General features: G+C 36.7%; 1 protein-coding gene across 2 annotated transcripts in view; it reads right to left on the bottom strand.

The window, feature by feature from the left end:
• Window positions 1-19,293, bottom strand: part of Fzd6 (frizzled class receptor 6) — a 39,204-nt gene extending 19,911 nt beyond the window's left edge. Inside the window, exons 1-2 of one of the 2 annotated variants that reach the window (XM_078016833.1) lie at window positions 19,153-19,293; window positions 17,731-18,063 (exon numbers count right to left, since the gene is read on the bottom strand). In XM_078016833.1, the coding sequence (XP_077872959.1) occupies window positions 17,731-17,907 (177 nt within the window). In that variant the 5' untranslated portion in view covers window positions 17,908-18,063; window positions 19,153-19,293. Of the gene's footprint in view, window positions 1-5,398; window positions 5,422-17,730; window positions 18,064-19,152 lie in introns of those variants that run through there. The other variant, XM_078016834.1, reaches the window with a different exon arrangement.
• Window positions 19,294-23,440: the final 4,147 nt, after the last annotated feature.

Below are 23,440 nucleotides of genomic sequence, written 5' to 3' on the forward strand. Positions count from 1 at the left end.
AATATGCTGCCTCCCAGAGACTCATCTCATAGGAAAAGACATCCACGGACTAAAGGTGAAGGGTTGGGAAGCAAGCAGGGGTTTCCATCTTCATATCAAATAAAGTAGACTTCAAACTAAAGTCAATCAAAAAGGATAAAGAAGGACACTATATACTACTCAAGGGAAACATACACCAACAAGACTTAACAATTATAAATATATATGCCCCAAACAATGGAGCATCTACGTTCATCAAACTCTTCTCAAGTTCAAGAGTCAAACAGACCACAACACAATAATTTTGGGTGACTTTAACACACCTCTTTCATCACTAGATAGATCTCCCAAACAAAAGCTGAACAAAGAAACCACAGAACTCAATAATACAATCAATAACTTAGACTTAATTGACATATATAAGGAATATTTTATCCTTCAATGAGAGAATACACTTTCTTCTCAGTAGCACATGGATCCTTCTCTAAAATAGACCATATACTATGCCACAAAGCAACTCTTAGGAAATATAAAAAAGTAGAGATACTACCCTGCATTCTATCAGATCATAATGGAATGAAATTAGAAATCAACGATAAAATAAGAAATAAAATCCACTCCAACACCTGGAGACTAAATAATATGCTACTGAATAAACAATGGGTTGCAGAAGACATCAAGGAGGTGATTAAAAATTTTTTAGAAATGAATGAGAACTCATGTACAACATATCAAAATCTCTGGGACACTATGAAAGCAGTTCTAAGAGGAAAGTTCACTGCATGGAGTTCATTCCTTAAAAGAAGAAAAAGTCCACAAGTAAATGACTTAATATTACATCTCAAAGCCCTAGAAAAAGAAGAACAAATCAACATCAAAAGCAGTGGAAGACAGGAAATAATTACAATCAGAGCTGAAATCAATGAAATTGAAACAAAAGAAACAACTGAAAAAAATGACAGAACAAAAAGTTGGTTCTTTAAAAAAATAAGATTGACAGACCCTTAGCCATGTTAATGAAGAGGAGAGAGAAAACTCAAATTACTAACATATATGATGAAAAAGGAAATATCATAGCAAACACTACAGAAATACAGAAGATAACTAGACATTATTTTGAAAACTTGTACTCCAATAAAATAGAAACTATCGAAGGCATTCACAAATTTCTAGTGTCATATAATTTGCCCAAATTAAATCAGGATGATATACATAATTTAAAAAGATCAATTTCAAGTGACAAAATAGAAGATGCCATCAAAAGTCTACCAACCAAGAAAATACACAGTCGAGTTCTACAAGACCTTTAAAGAAGAACTAATACCAATACTCTTCAATTTATTTCAGGAAAAAGAAAAAGAGGCAGCACTTCCAAACTCATTCTATGAGGTCAATATTACCCTGATTCCAAAACAAAGGCAAAGACACATCAAAAAAAGAAAACTTCAGACCAATATCTTTAATGTACATAGGTGCAAAAATTCTCAATAAAATTCTGGCAAATCAAATTCAAAACCATATCAAAAAGATTGCATATCACGACCAAGTAGGATTCATCCCAGGGATGCAAGGTTGGTTCAACATACAGAAATCAATAAATGTAATTCATCACATCAATATACTTAAAGATAAGAATCATATGATCATCTCAATAGACACAGAAAAAGCATCTGACAAAATACAGAACTGTTTTATGTTCAAAACACTAGAAAAACTAGAGATAACAGGAACATATCTCAACATCATAAAGGCTATCTATGCTAAGCCCCAGGCCAGCATCATTCTAAATGGAGAAAAACTGAAGGCATTCCCTCTAAAAACTAGAACCAGACAGGGATGCCCTCTTTCACAACTTCTATTTAACATAGTTCTTGAAACATTGGCCAGAGCAATTAGATGAAAGAAATTAAAGGGATACAAATAGGAAAAGAAGAATTCAAATTGGCACTATTTGCTAATGATATGATTCTATACCTAGAAGACCCTAAAAGTTCCACCAGAAAACTTCTAGAACTATTAAATGAATTCAGCAAAAAGAAAAAAAAAGGATATAAAATCAACACCCATAAATCAAAGGCATTTCTGTATATCAGTGATAAATCCTCTGAAAGGGAAATGACAAAAACTACCCCATTTACAATAGTCTCAAAAAAAAAAAATACTTGAGAATCAACTTAACAAAAGAGGTGAAAGAGCTATATAATGAAAATTACAGAACCCTAAAGAAAGAAGTCAAAGAAGACCTTAGAAGATGGAAAGATCTACCTTGCTCTTGATAGGCAAAATTAATATTATCAAAATGTCTATACTTCAAAAAGCACTATACAGACTTAATGCAATTCCAATTAAAATCCCAATGACATTCCTCATAGAAATAGAAAAAGCAATCATGAAATTCATCTGGAAAAATAAGAGACCCAGAATAGCTAAAGCAATCCTTAGCAGGAAGAGTGAAGCAGGTGGCATTGCTATACCAGACCTTGAACTATACTACAGAGCAATAGTAACAAAGACAGCATGGTATTTACAGCATCAAAACAGACTGGTAGACCAATGGTACAGAATTGAGGACACAGAGACTAACCCACAAAATTACAATTATCTTATATTAGACAAAGGTGCCAAAAACATGGATTGGAGAAAAGATAGTCTATTCAACAAATGGTGCTGGGAAAACTAGAAATCCATATGCAACATAATGAAATTAAACCCCTATCTCTCACCATGCACAAAACTCAACTCAACATGGATCAAGGACTTAGGAATAAAACAAGAGACCCTGCAATCTAATAGCAGAAAAAGTAGGCCCCAATCTCCATCAAGTGGGAGTAGGCCCCAACTTCCTTAATAAGACTCCTTTGGTAGAAGAATTAAAGTCAAGAATCAATAAATGGGATGGAATCAAACTAAAAAGTTTCTTCTCAGCAAAAGAAATAATCTGTGAGGTGAACAGAGAGCCTACATCTTGGGAGCAAATTTTTACCCCTCACACATCAGATAGAGCACTAATCTCTTCAGTTAAGAACTCAAAAAGTCAAACACCAAAAAAAACAAATAACCCAATCAATAAATGGGCCAAGGAACTGAATAGACACGTCTCAGATGATGATATACAATCAATCAACAAATACATGAAAATGTTAATCACTGCTAGTAATTTGAGAAATGCAAATCAAAACCACTCTAAGATTTCATCTCACTCCAGTCAGAATGACAGCTATTATGAAGACAAACAACAATAAGTGTTGGTGAGGATGTGGGGAAAAAGGTACATTCATACACTGCTGGTGGGATTGTAAATATGAAAAGCAGTATGGAGATTTCTTGGAAAATTGGGAATGGAACCACCTTTTGACCCAGCTATCCCTCTCCTTGGTCTGTTTCCAAAGGGCTTAAAAACAGCATTCTACAGGGGCACAGCCACATCAATGTTTATAGCAGCACAATTCACAATAGCTAAACTGTGGAATCAACCTAGATGCCCTTCAATAGATAAATGGATTAAAAAATGTAGCATATATACCCAATGGAATATTATTCAGCAATAAAAGAGAATAAAATCATGACATTTGTAGGTATATGGATGGAGTTAGAGAAGATATGCTAAGTGAAGTTAGCCAATCCAAAAAAAAAAACAAATGCCAAATATTTTCTTTGATAATAAGGAGGCTGATTCATAGTGGGATAGAGAGAGGGAGCACAGGAGGAACAGACGAACTCTAGATAGGGCAGAGGGGTTGGAGGGGAAGGGAGGGAGCATGGGGTTAGAAATGATGGTGGAATGTGATGATCATTATTATCTAAAGTGCATGTATGAAGACATAAATTGGTGTGAATGTACTTTGTATACAACCAGAGATATGAAAAATTGTAGTCTGTATGTGTAATAAGAATTGTAATGCATTCTGCTGTTATATATAAATTTTTTAAATGGACAATTTCATAATCATAACAAGAAATTTCAATACATCTTAGTAAATTAAAGATGGGCAAAAATTAATAAATATTAAATATGATTAGAGTACTATAATAAACAAATCTGATTTAAAGGGTGCATTCAGACAGAACCCACACACAATTAGAGAATAGCTTTGGAGGATATTGGACCCATGGAAGTTTTACCTGTCCTCTATAGTTGGTATTCTGTATCTCTTTTATTCGAATGATATTCAGAGACCCAAGCCTTTGCTACCTAACAAGAAGTCCTTGAAGAGCAAACAGTACAGTGCTTTTCTCAATTTTTTTAAATCCTGGGGATGGTAGGAATGCCCAACTGTGCAAGTATTCTCCTTTGGGATTGAAGTGGAGGAGGAAGGCATGGGCAACTTCATTTACTTCTTTATTTACTGTCCCCCAAAAGTCTAGTGCCTAAATTTTTTGAGTATCTGATAATCAGATTCTTTGGTAGAAAGAATTAAAACATGCTGTATTTATTTCCAACTCAGAAGACATTTTACAATACTCATGATAAACTGATGTTCAGCATTTAAGAACTAAATTTTCTAGTTCAAGGGCTGGCAAAATGAAAGAAACGTGTAGTTTTGCTACACTAACACAATTTTCTTATGGGACAAAAATGGGAACCACTTCCCTTGCATAATTCCTCTGGAGTGCTAATGTTGGTTAATCCAATAATGCCGACGTTCACATACTGTGCAGAGGATAAACCAGATATTGAACACTTAAAGTCCTTCATAGGCCAGGCAGATAGATTCGAAGGGGTATAAGACAATGGGGGTTTTGGGTAGCATCTGCCACTCAACTCCAGTAAGATGCTATTTGGAAAGATGGGCACAGAATTGTCTCATATATCCATGCTTTCACAAGAAAACAACTTGAATTTTTGTGTGATTAGATTTGGGCACTTTAATTTACACATTTAAAACATGTGTGGGACAAACAAAACATGTCTTTGTGTCAGACCCAGTTGGGTCACTAACTTCCAAGTTTTGTTGCAAACTAACAGACTTAAAAAATTCTTGGAAGGAACCCAAGAAGACCTTTAGGACCAATTATTTTCAGAGTGTCTGTGTGTATCCATGTGTACATGTATATCTTGCCAAGAAACATTTTCTTTAAATAAGAGGTTACAAAGAAGCCTGACTTATTAAATAAATAAAAGCACAGCTGCTTTGGCTGAGGAGGAAGCCCTTCCTGCAGAGAAACCTCTCACTGTTCCCCTCACTACCAATGACCTCAAAGCACCTCCAGAGACCATAGATTGAAAACATGATATAAGCCAAATCCTCAGATTGTAAGTGAAAAAACTGAAGCCAATTTTTTATTGGGAATTATTACTGAAATTCCAAAACCTACTCTGGATTAGAATCTTGATATCCTTATTCATGGTCCAGCACTGCTTTTAGCAAGACTACAGATGCTGATAACAAATCAGAGCTTTGCTTTATTCAGCACTTACCATAAGTGAGGCACTGCGTTTTTTAATATACCATTTACTTTTACAACAACCCTGTGAGATAGATGTTATTATCTCCACCTTGCAGACAAGGTACCTGAGGCTGAGAAAAAAAAGAAGTAAGCAGCATAAATAGGATATGAACCTGGGCTCACATGACTTCAGAGGATGTTCTCTTGAACTTTTACACTAAGCACCAACCAATTCCCCTGAGAAACACCCTTTCCCAAAGCATTGGACAGGCAAAAATGCCAATAAGGATGAGGGGAACAAAAGATATCAAGAGAACTGGAAATCTTTTACATGAAAGAAACTCTCCAGTTTGAAAAAACAATAATTCACAGGTCACAAATCAGACTCTAAAACCTCAAACTACACTCCTCTTCCCTAATACCAGGGGAAACAGGATTACCTTTCTTCCCAATCCTAGATGGAGTTATCTGTCCTTGAGCACTTACCCAACATAGGAATGGAGTAATCCAGACTTTGGGGATGGCACCAGAAGATCCCAGAAAAGACTTATCTCCCAAATAACAAGTGAATTACAACTCCAACAGAGAACACGTGGAAAGTAGCCTTTGAACCACCTCTTTAAAAGCACCCTGATCCTGCTGATGGGCAGAATCACAGCTCTTGGGACAGGAGTCCCCTATGTTTCTTCTGCTAAGCAACCTTCTTTTTCCTTTTTCTCAAAAAAACCAAAAAAACAAAAACAAAAAAACCCCTCAAACTATGTTCATCATTCCAGATAATGCACATATCTCCTAAAGCAGGTAATTTTGAGCAAATAATTTAGAAACAAACAATGACATTTTAAATATTGAATCATCCTATTATTGAATTTAGTGTATCAATCAGTTGAAAACATAAACTAGATGAACATATTGCTCTAATCTTTTGAAGCAAAAATTTTAACAGGAATCAATGTTCATCCACAAAACATACTAGGTACCCTTCTCAGAATCCAACCTTTAGATGCAAAGACTACTAACCCAACTTACTGCAATATTTATGTCCATATAGTTTTATACTCTGAAATCCATCAGATTATTACACTAGTATTTAGCATAGTTAGTGCATTAAACTTATAAATTGAGCAAATATTAAAACTTCCTGATCTATCCAGTCTGTTCCCTTTCTTCCCACTTCGTGACACATCTTTTTAAAAATATTTTTATTAGTTATTGATGGACCTTTGTTTATTTATTTTTTTGTTTATATGTGGTGCTGAGAATCAAACCCAGTGCCTTACACATGCTAGTCAAGTGCTCTACCACTGCGCCACAACCCCAGCCCTCATGAGACATCTTATTCAACTCTCTTACTTATCTTGTGCCTTCATGATCTCACTTATGAATTCCTGGTTTTGTATTTCATTCTCAAAACAACTCATCCAATAACTAACCACAACAAAAAGTATCAATACTGCTTTTGTGATTCTACCATTTAATAATAAATAAAATAGTACTATTAATTACAGTTTTAATCCTCAGAGAAATAAAAGGTACACTCCTCCAAGGAAATGATCAGTCTCTGGCAGAAATCCCTAGAAATGATATTATTAGTACTGGCCAAGTTGAGGAAGAAGGCAAATGAGAAGGCAATTCATATCTCCATTCTGAAAAATAGCCTAAGCTAAACATAAAGATAAATGGATAATGAGAACCAAAATACATGAAGCATTTTATATAATCTTTTTCTGGAAATAATGCTAGTATTTAATCTTAACTGAGTTCTAGGTACTCTTTAACTACCTGTGCCTCCACTGATAGAAAGTTTCTGTATCAGAGTCTCAGAGTATCTATCAGTAAAATGAGAGCCACAAACTAATGGATGATCTCTAAGGACACCAATGACTCAAGAGCTTATGAAGACAGTAACAGACTAGAGCTAAATTTCAAATCAACTATAGATAATAATGACATTTTCTCTCAGGTAGGTAACTCTGTCTTACTTTGATCTCTAGAGTTTACACTTATCATTTCCATCTGCCCAGCAATCCTATTTTGGGGGAATTCCAAAGCAGGGGAGATGCTATAGAAGCTAAGGAGGAACCTAGGGATGCAATTGGCAACAATATAGACTTAGCCATTTAGATGCTCCAGGTATTGAGATTCTTGGGGAGATCATTGGGTAAAGAACAGGTACAACATATTATTTGAGTCATCTGGAGAGGGATCAATACTCCCTACAATGCCAAAATAAGTATCTAGTGACAATGATTCAGAAAGTGTCTAACAGCATTGGCCTTGGTGACAAACCAATATGATAGTGTATGTTTTGGTTCCTCTGACCCTCCACATATTGTGAATCTGGTTGTCCAGCCTCCCTGTGAATTTTAAAAGCTGTTGTATGTCTGTTCACTTTCTGTTTAAATTAGCCAGAATTCATGTCTGTTATCTGTAGTCAAGAAGACTGATTAGTGTGGAGGTTGCACAAAACATGGTATGTCAGTGACTTCAGCAAAATGGGGGAATTTTAGGACTGTATTTCTGCCCTAACATAGGGCTAAAATCAGTAATCAGCCATTAATATTTAGAGCAAAACAGTAAATTGAGTTATCCTTTTAATCTCTTAGATTCTAAGTACATTTTAGAACCCAGTGAAAGCAACACTATGGGGAGGTCAAATGACTGCCTGCCACCACGTTAGTCAAGGTGTGGAGTAAAAATAAGTACTCAGAGGATCCAAGACTAAAGAAGTTGAAAACTAAATGCAGTTTGATCCTGCAGGTTGCCAATTATATAAACTTAATGCACCCCACAACTCATAAGAGATCTGGTGATACTATGGTTCAGAAGCAGTGGGACCGAGTTCTGAAGTAAGGATGTGTGATGAAATTCAGAGTATTATATTTACACAGTACTGTGAACCCACAATCCTCAAGACAGATCCTCCTCATTGGAAAGACTTACTCTGTAAGAAGAAAATAGCTTCATGCTCCATATTTCCCTTCAAAGTCTCACCCAATATCTAGAGTTCCACCCCAGCATGCCCTAGGAGGGTCAAGTCAAAATCAAATATGGAAAAAAGGCTTATGTATTTATTAGTGGTAAGACACTGTTGAGATTGATTTCAGAGGGTTCTATATTAAGGAAGGAAAAAAAAACACTTTTAGATGGGGTTAATATATACTGATAGGCTTTATTTCTCAGATTCTAGATTCAATGTGCTAGCCATCAGACAAAGGGCTTTTGAAATATTCAGATGATAAGTGGGCTTTTGATGGGGGCTGAGTGGGACACTCCCAATCCAACTCACTTTAATTTCTCAAGTCTAAATATGTATACCTTAAATAGTTGTCTTTAGCAAAAAACATAATCACCATATTGGTCTTCTGGATGTTACTATGGCAGGAGGGGTCAAACAAAAACCATTAGAGGTTCCCCTGACCATAAGACAGAAAATCAAAAACAATATTGCAGATCAAGCAGATTTTCCAAAATAGTGACACCATAAAAACATATTCACCTGCCCATTTTAATACTCTAGAGCAAGTGGATATATTGTTAACAAATTGTCTGAAGCAATAGTAATCAAATGGTGAAAGTGCTTTTCTAGATGTGGTCTCTCTACTGTAGACAAATCAGTATAGCCCTCCACCTTGTATGCAGTTCTAACGTGACCAATGCTCTTTTCTCTGAAAGTAATTTGCTTTCACCAGCAAGGACAGTGGCACATCTTGGCCAGCTTGCCCTAGAAAGTGATTACCAAAGAGTGGTCCTCAATCAACAGCATCAGCACCCTTAGGAATTTGTTAGAAATGCAAATTCTCCTTCCCATTCCAGACATACTGATTTAAGAAGTCTGAGGTAGGGCCAGAGATCTGTTTTTTAATAAGCCCTTCAGTTGATGCTGATGCACACCAAAGTTTGAGAGGCACTGCCTTAGGATGACAACAGCTCTTCAGCTCTGTGTCTCAATATTACTGTCAGAGCTCATTTCACAAGACATTATAATGGTCCATCATATTGAGGACATAAATATAAAGCCATAGACATGTACCCTAAATGCCATAGAATGATATAATGCAAATGAGATTAACCCTACATAAGTAAAAGAGTCTTCTCATCTTGGTTTTGCTACTAGTTTCTGATAGAAACTGAACACAATAATAAAACATCTAGAGATCAACTCAAGCTACCTCTCATGGACAAGGTATTATCGAACTTACCTGCTCATTCATGATGCCAGATATATACAATAGCATTCCATCTGCAAGTAGCTAAGCAGATCTTAAAGACATGCTACCTATGTCTTTAAGACTTATTACCATCTTTTCCTTAAAACACACCTATGGCTTCATGGAGAGTTCCCTCGGACCAAATGACTGAAGAGGAAATAATTATAGCCTAGTGTAGGTGGCCCAGCCAAGTGTGAACTGCAGTAGGATTATAACTCAGAGGTTATACTAGTGGGCTGAATTTCAATCATTATGTCTTTTCTACATTGTTGCGAGAAAGGTGGTATGATATAAGAAGTCACATTGATTCAAGAGATACAGCTTACAGTATAACCAGATAGAAATTTTGTAAACTGAAGAACTGGAGATTAGGAGTCTGGAAAAGAAGTATGTGAATTCTCCAAAATGATCCTATAATATAAAAATATTGTTGCATATAAATGCAAACCAAAAGCCCTCCATACAGAAAAAGGTCTTACACACGTAGATCAATAATCTACTCTGTGGATGTCAATCAGACTTTTCTCTAGTTATTCAGTATTTGATTATTAGGCTTTGTAATAAAAAAAAAAATGGTGGCAAGAAGTGTGTGTGTGTGGGGGGCAATTTAATTCTCCCTGTGGCTGATCTGGCTATTGCAGAGCAGTCAAGTTGTCAGAAGCAGAATAAGCAACCAACCTTAAGCCCTTAACCAGAAGATCATCCAACTATCTAATTTCAGGTTAAGATCCTGGGTTCCTTCCATCCAAGATTTGTTCTCACTAAAAATCCCTTTTTATAATGTCCCCAAGTAAATTGTTCCTGTATCAGGGTCTTAGTTGTAGCTAGTTTCCTTAGAGTGAGCTTGAATTCCATTCTGCCCAGTCTATGAGCTGAGCACTACTCTTCAATTCTTTTCTCTTTTCCTTGTTTCTTTTTATTAAATTTGCCATCTCTAATCAATTCTTTTTCTGCTAAACCCTATCTTAGGTGGAAAGGATGCAGAAAAAGAAGAAAATTAAATTAAGTCAAAATATAAGGAAAGGAGGTTCCTTTTGTTAGAGTTAAAGGACTTAAAATAAACAAAGGAATGACCAGAGCAAAATAATATTAAATAGGTCTGAAAGTGTTTTCTGGAAATGAATAAACATGGGCTAAAAAAGTAATCTAATATTTTTTTTTTTTGCTAAAAAATAGAGCTAAAAGTGTTATTTATAACAAAAACAGATTGTCTTACATTTCCTCTACCAGAATATAAATTCCATGAGGGCACAGAGGTCTGTTTGGTCCATTATTGTATGTCTAGTACCTGAATGGTGCCTCAGATATTTATTGATTTAGGCATTCAAATATTTGCTGAACAAATGAACACCAGCTGGTCTCAGTGATATATATAGGGAAAGGACTATCAAGCTCCCCGTGCTATAATGTTCATGGGAGAAACCATACTATGGTACTGGGGTTGGTGGCATTAATATCCCAAAGAGAAAGACTTTAGGATTTTAACTGAGAGAGACTAAAAAAAGAAATGTGTTTGATTTTTCAAAAATATGCAAAATGGAGTCTAAGCAGAGTGGTCTGTAACAGCATCTTGGCTGTGTCTTGCCTACATTATATATCCTGAATACAAGATATATAAACACTTGTCAGTTTTCTGATGCACAAATCAGAATCATCAGTACATAGAAGTAAGTCATCTTATGAAGGCCAAGTGACTTCATAGTATCTGATTCTCAGCTCAGGATTTATGCTTTCTACCCTGGTCATCATACCCACTAAATCCCATGCAATGGTAAATGCCTTACTACTTGCTTTACAAAGGTATCAACAACAAAGTTGACTCTTAGTGATGGTGATAAAAATTGAAAGGAAGTCAAGAAATCTTTAAAAAAGTGATTGAACAAAAAAAAGTAACAAAGCTCTAGCAAGACACAGACCCACTGAAGTCTAAAGAGTCCTAAAATATTTTTTGTTACACTTCACAGAGCAAACAAAGGCAAAGTGGTTACATAAGTTTAGTGTAAATTCTTTGAGATAATCAATGGACTATTGTATAAAAAAGTGGTGCAAACTCTTGCATGTTTTTAGGAATTTTTGATAAATTTCAGGCAAGTCAGCTTCTTTTAAAAAAGAAAATTAGAGTTGAGACTGAGAAGAAAAGGCAGGAATTTGCAATATTTCCATAATGGAAGACTTATTTTTTTTTAAATTTCTTGGCAAGGAACATTAAATATTTTAAATTATTTTCCCCAAAGAACTTTTCTTTGGAAATCAGACAAAATACACATATTATCTGGTTGATACAACAAAGCAATCTATTTAGTAAAGAGTCAATGTTTTAGTTTAGAACTAATAACTTGAAAAGCTACAATTCTGTAGGAACTACACATTTAGGTACACATTAAAGCTATGAACTCAGGTACACAGTCAACAAATATTAATGAACACATGAAAAATATATATACTATAATAATAGAGTCTCATTATCTACATGTCACATTCTCAAAGAGGGGAAATGATCACAACAAACAGTCTTTCACATTATCCATATCCCTTTGTGGACAAGCTCTCCTGTGGGCATAACAAGAACAACCTAGGCGTTGGAACACTTCAAGGAAAGGAATAAAACTCTGTGCTTATCAGCAGAGCCTTCCAGAAGAAATATCACCCTTTCAGTTCACAAATGTGTCTACCTTTATTATGTAGATTCAGAGGAAGCAGTCAGGTTGCTTTCCCTATATTTGCAAAAGAACACCACAAAGGAAGGTAAGCTTGCAGTTCTACATTTAAAACACCAATGACAGCTATTATAATACCAACTTGGAACACTTTTCAGTGTGACTTTCATTTTTTATGACTAATATTAGACTTTCAGAGTAGTTACAGTCATTTTTAGATTATATTCCCTGGAAAACAGGTTAATCACACTCAACATTTTTTCCCTTTATGTATTTGGGCACAAGGGTAGAGAATATGGAGGAATGATGATAGGTGAGATCAGGATGGGTCCACTGCATTCTTCTAAAAAGCTGGAAAAAAAAATGCCTAAAATCCCTGGATAATAAGTTTTTTTCTAGAAGTCTGTTGATCTAGTTTTTCTCCACCCTTTTATTTTGAATTGAATAGAAACATTTTATAGTACATATTAACAGGTGGAAAGGAAAGCCTTTTATTTTATTTTATTTTGACTTATTTCTCTTTAGACTATTTAAAAGTGGAATGACCACATGCTGTTCCAAACACAATACATGACTTTGCTTTTGCCTGGACCTGAATGAAGGCAATTCAAAGGAAAAATACAATATTCCTGTTTCCGTTTTCCCTAGATCAGTCTCAGCTTTTTCTGGATGAAATCAGTCTCTCCAGGGAGTCAAACCTCACAATTTGAGAAACAATGCTCTAGATATGAAACAAAAGGAACACAATGGAAAACCAGCAGCCATTTGTTTTTCCACTTGGGAGCCTTAGAATGTACAACATCCTTTTCATCACAAAGCCAAGTTACTATTCAGAATTGAAAATTAACTCTTGGCAATACAAATAATTTTAGTTTTAGATAATAAAGAAAAAACTGAAATCCCTTATTTCAAGCAATATCTGAAACAAAACTTAAGAACTGTGATTATTTCAGTTTTTCAGCTTGTGATAAGCCTGACTTAAACAAATTCATGTGGAAAGTAAATGACATATAACTCAGGTAACATTAATAACAATGCCCAATAATGTTCATTTATTACATGATACAGTATCCTTAAAATACTTTCTTTCAAGTATTGTGGGGTTCTGCCAAATATGGTCCCCCTATTTTTTTTAAATAAAACTTTCCAAAAGTTTATTTGAAAAAATATACACAGCTTTTATATTAGTGACAACCCATTATGTAGCCATATTATCATATCTCCTAGGAAATATTTTTGTAAATACAATAAATTTTTACTGAAACACAGCTATTCCTTTGTTCATATACTGTCTATGACAGCTTTTCTGCTATGGTTATAGAGATGAATAGCTGTGACAGATACTACATGGTCTCCAAAGTCAGAAATATTTGGCCCTTTACAGAAAATATTTGCAATCCCTTTTCTTAACCAATGGGTCTTGAACTTTACAATTTTGAAAAGATCATGAATCAGTAAATCAAAATAAACAAACTTGCGTTTCTAACAATCTCACAGCCACTAAAATTTGAAAACTGCAGCTCTAAGATTAACAATGACCACAAATGCCTAAACAGGCTAGTTGTCACAAAATGGAAACTGAGGGCTAAAAGAAGAATGAGATGGATCTCCTGACTTACATGAAATTCTTGGTGGCTAAGAAAGCACAATTGGTTGCTATAATCATCAGGCAATTTTTTAGAAACTCACTCTACCATTAATTCAGTTTAATTTAAAAGGAACCAGCAGGAATCAAAGGCAGTTGGGTTGAAAGAATGAAGCCCAATCTATTCTTTAGAGAAGATATTTTCTTAATAAAAGCTAAGGTACTCACAGTCATAATCTAGTCGTTGACTGGAATATTAATTTAAGAACTCAAGCATAATGTTTGAAACATATCTGACACATAGTTTATAATCCAATGGTCTAATTAAAAGATGAATTCCTTTACTTCATATAAAAGAAATGGTTAAAAATCAAATTCTTTAAACAAATTCCAACAAATATATGTAGAGCTAATGGAGGAAAGAAAATAGAGAATTTCAACTGATATATTTCATTAGAGCTAGGCAAACAAAAAAAAGTTATGTAAAACAACTAAAAATATTAGAATGTCTTTCACTTGAACACTGTAGAGGTACATAGAGGATAGAGGTGGAAGGTAAGAAGTTGGAAGAAAAATTTTTTGTTGACTTTTTCTTTATTCAACTTTTATTGAGCATTTACTATTCAGAGACAATGTACTAGGCATTAGGAATAAGGATGAATAAAAACTATCCCTGCCTTCAACAAGTTCACCATCTAAAGGCACATAAATAATTGCAATACAACATGTTAAGTATACAAACTTATAAATATTAAGTGTCATAACAGTATAGAACAGTATATTAAGTGTTATAAATAACAGTATACTAAGTGTTATAAATATAAGTGTCATAACAGTATATTAAGTGTTATAAATATTAAGTGTCATAACAGTATAGAATGGGCTTATTAATTATGCTTGGGTGAAAGAAGGCCTCACTAAAAAGAGCCATTGCTTTAACTGAGACATAAAGGAACTGAGGAGGTAAAGAAGACAGAAGGGCAGGTAGAGGGCTCATCAGAAGACACAAAACTGTGCAAAGGTACAGAAGTAAGAGTGATATGAATTTGAGTTCTACAAATGGGTCAGTCTGGTTGAATCAGAGATTGCTGTGTGGGAAGGGACAAGAAAGCAGGGTCCCATAAGAAAAGTTTGGAAACTCTCTAGAATCAGGTCTTTATTTCCCTGACTTTAGGGATATGGTAAAGAATTTTAATCCCAAGGTGGACTGCATGCATTTGCATTTTAACAAGGTCACTTTGGCACCACTAGAGAAGACAGAATGAAGGTTAGGGATTTTATTTTTGATCTCACAAGACTTTGTGGTTAAGGCAAAGCTGAAAAAAAAAATCATCTAATTTTTATCTAAATGCAGTCTGCAAAGAAGTAGTAAAGACTGAAATTTACACATTATATTCAGGTTTTTTTTTTTGTTTGTTTGTTTGTTTGTTTTTGGTGGTGGTGGTGCTAGGGATCAAATCCACAGCCTTGTGCATGCAAGGCAAGTACTCTACCAACTGAGCTATATCCCCAGCCCTACAGATTATATTCTGAATCTTGGGAAATATATCTTGCTTATCCAATAAGATTAAAGATATTTTTTAAAAAAGGTGAAAGATGACATTATGGATTATGCAGACAGAGAACACTGTGTCAGAGTCAGATCAGAGTGCTCAAACTTGAACAAATAATAACTTCGCTGGGCTGCAGTTTCTTCACCTGAATAAAAATGTAGGATTCAGGGGGTTCTTAACTTTAGCTCTGAATAGAAGTATATTTCAATATAATTGGCTTCTTTTACAATCCTACCCATTTTATTTATTTTAATTTTAAAACATTAACTCTTGAGAAGGGTTTAATGGCAAGAAAGAGTTTAAGAAGTTCTGCATGATCTTTAGGTTCATTTACAAGTCTCAAATTGTAGGATTTGGGCATTCAATATAGGAAGTAAAAGAGAATGCTGCTGGCTAAGGACAAATAGGAATGGGACAGCAGAAAAAGCACAAAACTACAGATCAAAAAATTATATAGAGATTAAAATTTTGACCCAGGTTAATATTATTTTGCCTGTTCAATTCCCCTTCTTCTTTTGAAGACAGGTTAATTCTGGTATTAATGCTATTTAATGGCTTTTTTCTTTTATATCCTTAAGCCTACTGAAATGTGATTCATAGAAAATGTTCATTAGTGAAGCCTATGAGAAAATTTAGTATGTGAAGATTATATAATGAAGAGATTGGTAATATAAGAAATCAAATAAAGAAGGTAAGACCAAAAAGCCTTCTTGATAATGTCCAGACACAAAACTACTAAGGAAAAACTAGGTAAATAAAACCCAAAAACCAGACAAACAAAAATTCTCTCTTTTTTAAAAAAAATATTTTTTTAGTTGTTAATGGACCTTTATTTTATTTATTGATATATGGTGCTGAGAATCCAACCCAGAGCTTCACATACGCTAGGCAAGCACTCGGTCCCTGAGCCACAATTGCAGCCCAAAACTTCTCTTTTTTTAAGTCTCTTTTTTGTTTTATAAAGATAGAAATGGAACAAAAATAGTTGTCACTGTCTTACAATTATAGGCCTTTTTAAATAGCAGGGATACATCTCTCCCCTATCTTTATAATGGTTTTCTAGATAAGGAACTCAAGTCCAAATGTTATGAACTTATAAAATCATTGTTAGCATTCAAACTTAAAATGTATGTACCTACTACACAGGAAGGAACCAGATTAAGATAAAACTCAGTTTCAGTAGAACACTACTGAAACATGAGTTTTAAAACATATATTATCATAAGAGGAATGATAGAATTATTGCTTGATGGTATTCCCACCACATATTTTATTTTAATGAAATTAAACTATCAAAAGTTTCCGATAAATCAATGAAAATCTTTCCTCACCATTTGTTCAGTATTGCATTGATTTGAAAAACCATTGAAAGATTGTAACATTGTTTGTAATATCTTTTAAAATAACATCTACTTTAAAAGCTGTCCCATTTTTGGACAGAAATCTACAATGAAGTAGTCAGCTGTTCAATTGAACAATGGAAGACCTTCAAAGCTGCAAAATCAAACTTGGTCAGTTTTTAAAAATGGTACCTATAATAGATTTGTAGGGTTTTCATCTCTTAGAAACAACCTGAGAGGGGAAAAAACCTTGACACCACCCTCAGACCATTTTTTTGGGGGGTGGGGGAGACTATAAAAACAGCACATTTGTCCTCTTTCTTTCATGAGACTTATCAACCTAACAGATCTGTAGGGAGGGCAGGTTCCTGTCTCTACAGGTAGCTCTTTCTTCCCACACCTCCCCAGCAATTTGCATATCTCTAAACCAGAGGCAAGTAACTGAGGCACCTAAGGCAATCAATCTTTAGTGTCACTCTGCTCTTCACCTGATATGTGGTTTCATTTAACAAGTATAAGAATACTTAAATGCTGTGTTTAAAAACTAGTCACTTTTTAGTAAAACACTGTCTGCAACCCCCAACATATTCCAATAATTTATTTGCTTTGGAAAAATTGAGCCAAGTGAACATTACAACTACTTATAAAAATATGTAAATTTCTTCACTTCAGTCTAGGCAATAGAGATTATATGTTCATTGAATTGAAAAAAAAATCAGAATTCACATTTCTAGAGAAGTTACTGTACTTAATTTCGAAAAGCAAAATATTTGCCAGGTGCGAGATATTTAGAAATCATTCAGAACCAAACTTCATGATAAAACAACTTATATTAAGCAAATTCAATATAGAAGGACCCAACAATACACAAAATATGTCAGTAGGGGGATTTAATTTTCAAAAGGATTTTTCAATATATGAATTCTACAAACTTGAAAAATCCTTTGATGTGTTTAAAGAGTTTATTTAGACCACAACATAAACCATTTTTCAACAAAAGCATGATGAACCACTCACCTCCATTTCCACAGCAGCAATACCCTGGTCATAATGACCCATCAGATTAGGGAAAAATGTCATGTTGTAGGCCATTTTCATGCATCTGGGAACAGTAATTGGTTCACAGGTGAAGAGACTATGCCCCCTTATGAGGGGCAGAAAAACACACATTAACAAAAATGGGAACAGTTCCATTTTCTTCAAATTCCTGATTTTACCACATGGCTTGGATTAATTGCTTTTCACCATCAGAAGACTCCCATCCAAAGATAAAACGTTCAAATTCCTCATTTCATTATTTTGCCAATTTGAAGGAAGCTGTTTTCCTGGAAATGAGTTCTGGGTCAATTGCTGTAAAAACAACCCAGAGGGTGTTATCATAAAAACATTTGTCATAAAATCAAATGCAAGTCAAAGTGCACAGTTAAGATTTTTGTTCTAGGTAACTAACATTTGAAAAACGATGGAAAATTCCATCCTAGCGAAATACTCTTTCATCTGCTTTGGCATAGAATGTATCATTTGCTAAGGAAGTCTCATCTCTAGGGAACTGATGATTGAAGGTTTGTGTTGTACGGAACATGGGTTTAAAATGGGGGGGGGGCAGAGAATGAGTTGGAGAAAAAAAAGGAATGCTGGTCTAAGATAGGACCAAGTTAAAAGGCATTAATAGAATCATAAAATCTAAGGGTCCCTTTTGGTAATCTGATTACACACAAGAAAACAGGCCCAGGGCAATTCCTTAAGGCCTAAGGAGTTGTTAAACTTTCAAAGACTCTAAAAAGCTAGCTTTTGTGGCAGTCTTCTGGGGATCGACTTTTCCTGTTTTTTCAAAAGGCCAACTAGAGGGAGACTTCTAAGATTCTTCCTGTGGAGGAGCGAAACTAGTTTTCATGGAATGGGGGCGGGTGTGTGTGAAGAGAGAGTGATGATGCCGTCGAAATTGAAAATGAGCACATCTGTCCCGGGAGGGCGACGGCGGTCCCTTGGGGAGGAAGGCTGTGAGCCCTGAACCACGATTTTTATGACTCTATTAACCCCTTTTCATTTATTCCTAATCGCAGCGTTCCTTTTTTTCCTCCACCTCGCCCCTATACCTCGTGTTTCCTACAGCACAAACCTTCAATCATCAGTTCCCCCCCCCCAACACTGCCAGGTGCAGTCTTCCAGCGCCCCCACACCCAGACACCTGTCCCAGGCCTGAGCACGGCAGCAGCGGCCCTGGCCTGCTGGGCGGCCCGGCATCGCCTTTCAGGAGTTGGCTCTCACTTGCGAGGAAACTTTGGCTCCGCAGCACCTGCGGCTCCGTCCCGAGCCTGCCGAAGTCCGCCCCGCAACCGTCCAGGCCCCCAGCCCGCCCCGCATCCCTGGAGGCCCGCTCGGCTGCCCCCAGGAGCTGCCTCTGCGGCCACCCGCCGGGTCGGGGCCCGGGAGCCTCACCTCGGGCGGCGCTGGAAGGCCACTCTCCCTCCCCGTCGCCGTCCCCCCGGCAACCTCAGACGGCCCCGGGGAGTGTCCCGGACTCGAGCTGCCGCCGGGGCCGCGCGGGGAGCGAGAGCTGAGCGATCCCGCGAGACTGCGCCGCCAGGTCGGGCGGGCAGGTCCGGGCTCGCGGCGGCGGCGGCGGCCTGGGACTCCGCCCGGCCCCGCCCGCACGGCGCCCGCCAGGCCTGGCTGGGCCGCTCGCCCCGCCCGGCCCGACCCGACCCGACCCGGGAGAACGGTCCGTCGGGGCGCCGGGGTCGGCTGAGCGCCCAGAAGTCCCTGCACCTTGCCGTCGGGTACGGTAGCGGAGGCCCAGGGCTGCGCCCTCACTCGCCCTCTGTCCGGAGGTCTTCATCCTAGAAGGATATATTTTTTTTTAAAAGTTCTTGGAGATTCTCAAAATACAACTCCCTTTGGAACCCACTTTTAAATTCCAGGAACCAGGAACCTTTAAATGGAGCCGAGTTGCTCTGCCATGTCAATTGCCCCAGTGACCTGAGTTGGACAGCAGATAACTTCCAATATCACTGTCCTTAAAAAAAAAAAAAAGAAAGAAAGAAAGAAAAGAAAAGAAATTAATTCAGGGATCTGGTTACCAAGTTTTAAGTCTGGTGGCAGTGGGCTTTCTAGCCCAAGCAGACCCTACACTTTCAGTGATGCACAACCGTAATAGAAAGTTGTATTGCTTTGAAAGTCAACCTAGTTTTTAGTACCAGCTGTGCTACACGTCATCCCAGGTAAATTACCTATCTTTCAGAGTCTCGATTTCTTCAATATGTAGACAACATAATATTTATAATGATAGTTAATGTTTTTTTGAGGACTAAGCCGGGTAATGCCAAGTCCTTTATATTAATTTACATCTAATCCGCAGGACCCCTCCATGAGATAGACAGAAATATATATGAAGCAAATGAACTTGTGGAAGCACTTTGACAAATGCAAAATGACTTAAAGGGAGGCGATGACCAGATAAGCCATCCTACTGCAGAAAACAAATGTCACACTTAAGTGCCTGGGGTGAAGGGCATCACAGAATAACCAGAAGAATTTTGAAATCTGCAAAGCATGGAAATGGGGAAAGGCTTGAATTTGAAGAGGGGTATTCCTTCCCAGCTTTACCAAGAGCTTAGCACCCCAGAAGGGCCTTCCGCTAGGCAAGGGTGTACCACTAAGCTATATCCCCAGCCCTTTTTATTTTATTCTGAGACAAGAGTCTACATTGCCTAAATTGCCTGGGCTGGCCTTGAATTTGCAATCCTCCTGCCTCAGCCTCTCAACTAGTTGGGATTACAGGTGTGCACCACCACATAGGCAAGTCCTGAATCACGATTTTTATTTGCTAATCCTTTGTTGAGTTTTACTTCTATGTTCATGAGAGAATTGGTCTGTAATTTTGTTGTAGGGCTTTGACTGGCTTTAGTATTAAGAAATGCTGCTCTCATAGAATGAGCTAGGGAGTATTCCCTCTGCCTCTATCTTCTGGAAGAAATTTTAGAGAAGTGGTCTTGCCTTATTGTTGTCTAACATTAATTTGAAGAATCTCTAGGTCATTATTGCTGTAAATATTTCTTTTGTTCCTTTTTGTTTCCTCCTGGTATTCCTGTTACATACATGTAGTATTTTTGTAGTTTGTCCTACAGTTCTTGGATATTATACTTTCTTTTTTTCTTCTTCAGTTTTTTCCTCTTTTCAGCTTGGAAGTTTCTATTGACATATACTCAAGTCAAGAGATTCTTTCCACAACCGTTTCCAGTCTATAAATGAGCCCATCAAAGGCATTCTTTATTTATATTAACAGTGTTTTCATATCTAGCAATTCTTATTCATTCGTCCTTTGAATTTCCATTTCTTTGCTTACATTATCCATTTTTTTCTTGCATATTGTCTACTTTTTCCTTTACAGTCCTTAGCATATTATCCTAGTTATTTTAACTTTCTGGTATGATTTTTCCAATATGTATTCCATATCTGAGTGTGATTTTGATGCTAGCTCTATCTGGTCAAACTATGATTTTTGATTTATAAGATGCCTTGTAAATTTTGGTTGAAAGCTAGATATGATAGCCTGGGATAAAGGAACTGTGGTAATCGGACTTTAGTAATGTGTTGTTAAGGATGTGTAGGAAGGGGAAACATTCTACAGACATGGATTAGATCTGTTTTGATGAGTCTGTGCCCCTGGACTTTGAACTTCACAAGTACTTCTCGGTTTTTTGGCCTCCTTCAGTGGGACAGTATAGGTAGAGGACACTGGGATTGGATATTTTCCTTCCCCAAGATTGATTATATGCTGATAAAACCCCTCAATAGGTTAGGCTCTGGTAAAATAGTGTCTCTTGAGTGCAGGCCTTGTTAAGAAAAATAATCTTCTGGCATTGTGTTAGTTAGCTTTGTGTTACTGTAACCAAATACCTGAGATAATCAACTTATAAGAAGGAAAGGTTTATTTGGGTTCATGGTTTCAGAGGTTTTGGTCCATGGTCTTTTGGCCCTGTTGCTCTTGGGCCTGTGCAAGGCAGTAAATCATGGCTGGACAGTACAGTAGAGGAAGCTCCTCAATTCACGGTAGTTGAAAAACAAAGAGAGATAGGAAGGAACTGTCACTGATGAATTGCTAGAGACTCATATAGACAAGTCTGAGAGTTAAAACTTCCAACGGGCCTATTCTTTAGAGAGTACATTCATACTTCTATGAGTTTTACCTCTAGAAGCTCTGCCAGGTCCTCTCAGTGATGATTAGAGAAAAAAAAAAAAAAAAAAAAAACAAAAACCAAAAAACACCCTCCTACACTGATCATGGAGTCAGGGGAAAGTAATAATTTTGAGTATGACAGTAGTTTGGGATGACCCCCAAAGGCTTCTGTGTTAAAGGCTTGGTTGGCCCCTGACTTGTAGCACTATTGGGAGGTGGTAGATCATGTTAAAGAGGTGGGGCCTAGGGAGAGGTCTTAGGTCACTGTCAGTGTGCCCTGGAAGGGATAGTAGAAATCCATCCCCTTCCTGTCTTTCTTTCTAATAGTTTCTTAGTTTGATACATGGCTTTTAACTGTATAGACATATAGTATTGTATCCTGCCATGTGCCCTTACCTGGTGTTGTATTTAGCTTTTGTATCACTATGACCAACAGACCTGACAAGAACAATTACAGAAGAAAAAGTTTATTTTGGCTCAGAGTTTCAGAGGTTCAGTCCATGTTCAGCCTACTCCATAGTTCTGGGATGGAATGAGGCAGAACATCACAGAGGAAGGGTATGGCAGTGGAAAGTAGCTCAGGACATGGTAACCAGGAAACAGAGAGACAGCTCCTCTCACCAGGGACAAAATATAAATCCCAAAGGCATATCCCCCAGTGACCTATTTTCTCCAGCCACACCCTACCTGACTTCAGTTACCACCCAGTTAATCCATATCAGTGTATTAATCCACTGATTAGGTTATATATTTTATAATCTAATTATTTCACCTCTGAAAATTCTTGCATTGTCTCACACATGAGCTTTTGGGGACACCTCATATCTAAACCATAACACCTAGGTTCTCCATATATATATGTAGAAGGCATGTTTGTGATCACTGACCTATTGCTGAGGCTATAGGAACTTGGAGAGCAAACAGCAGTAGTGGTACCTCAATTTGAAGGAGGCTGAACTTTACAGAGGCATAGAAAAGAACAGAGGGGAAAAAAAGGGACCCTGGAAGGAGAACAGAACAATGGCATGTACCCCTTCCTTCCTAAAGTTCTCTCTCAATCACTTCTTTGTTCAGATCTTGAATGCTCTACCCATGACTGCATGTATTGACTTAAGTTAGGAGAATCTATGAACATGGCATACAGGATAATCTTTATTGAAAAACTAACATTCATATGAAATACATTACCTGTTGCTCTCTGTTTTAAAAGCTAATTGCTGAAGTTTTTGTAGCATAGCAACTAACCTTTGAGTTATAACCATTATGGTTGGCCAGAAATAATATAATTTCTAATTAATACCCCCAATATTACTGGAAGAATAAAATCAGTGTAGTAGTAACATGATGCAGTAGGAAAGAGCCACATTTTAAAGACAGTTTGATGTATAAGACTGCTTCTTTGGAGTTCTGGTATAGTAATTTGCAATTAGAGGTTCATAATGATACAGAAAAACAGTTTTAGCTGTATTAATGCTTTGAATTATATTTTGTGCCTGTGAATTTACCCTGATGGGTTTTGATTTTATTAACTTTCAATACCTAATATAT

The sequence above is a fragment of the Ictidomys tridecemlineatus genome, chromosome 7 (genome assembly GCF_052094955.1).
Source record: "Ictidomys tridecemlineatus isolate mIctTri1 chromosome 7, mIctTri1.hap1, whole genome shotgun sequence".
NCBI lineage: Eukaryota > Metazoa > Chordata > Mammalia > Rodentia > Sciuridae > Ictidomys > Ictidomys tridecemlineatus.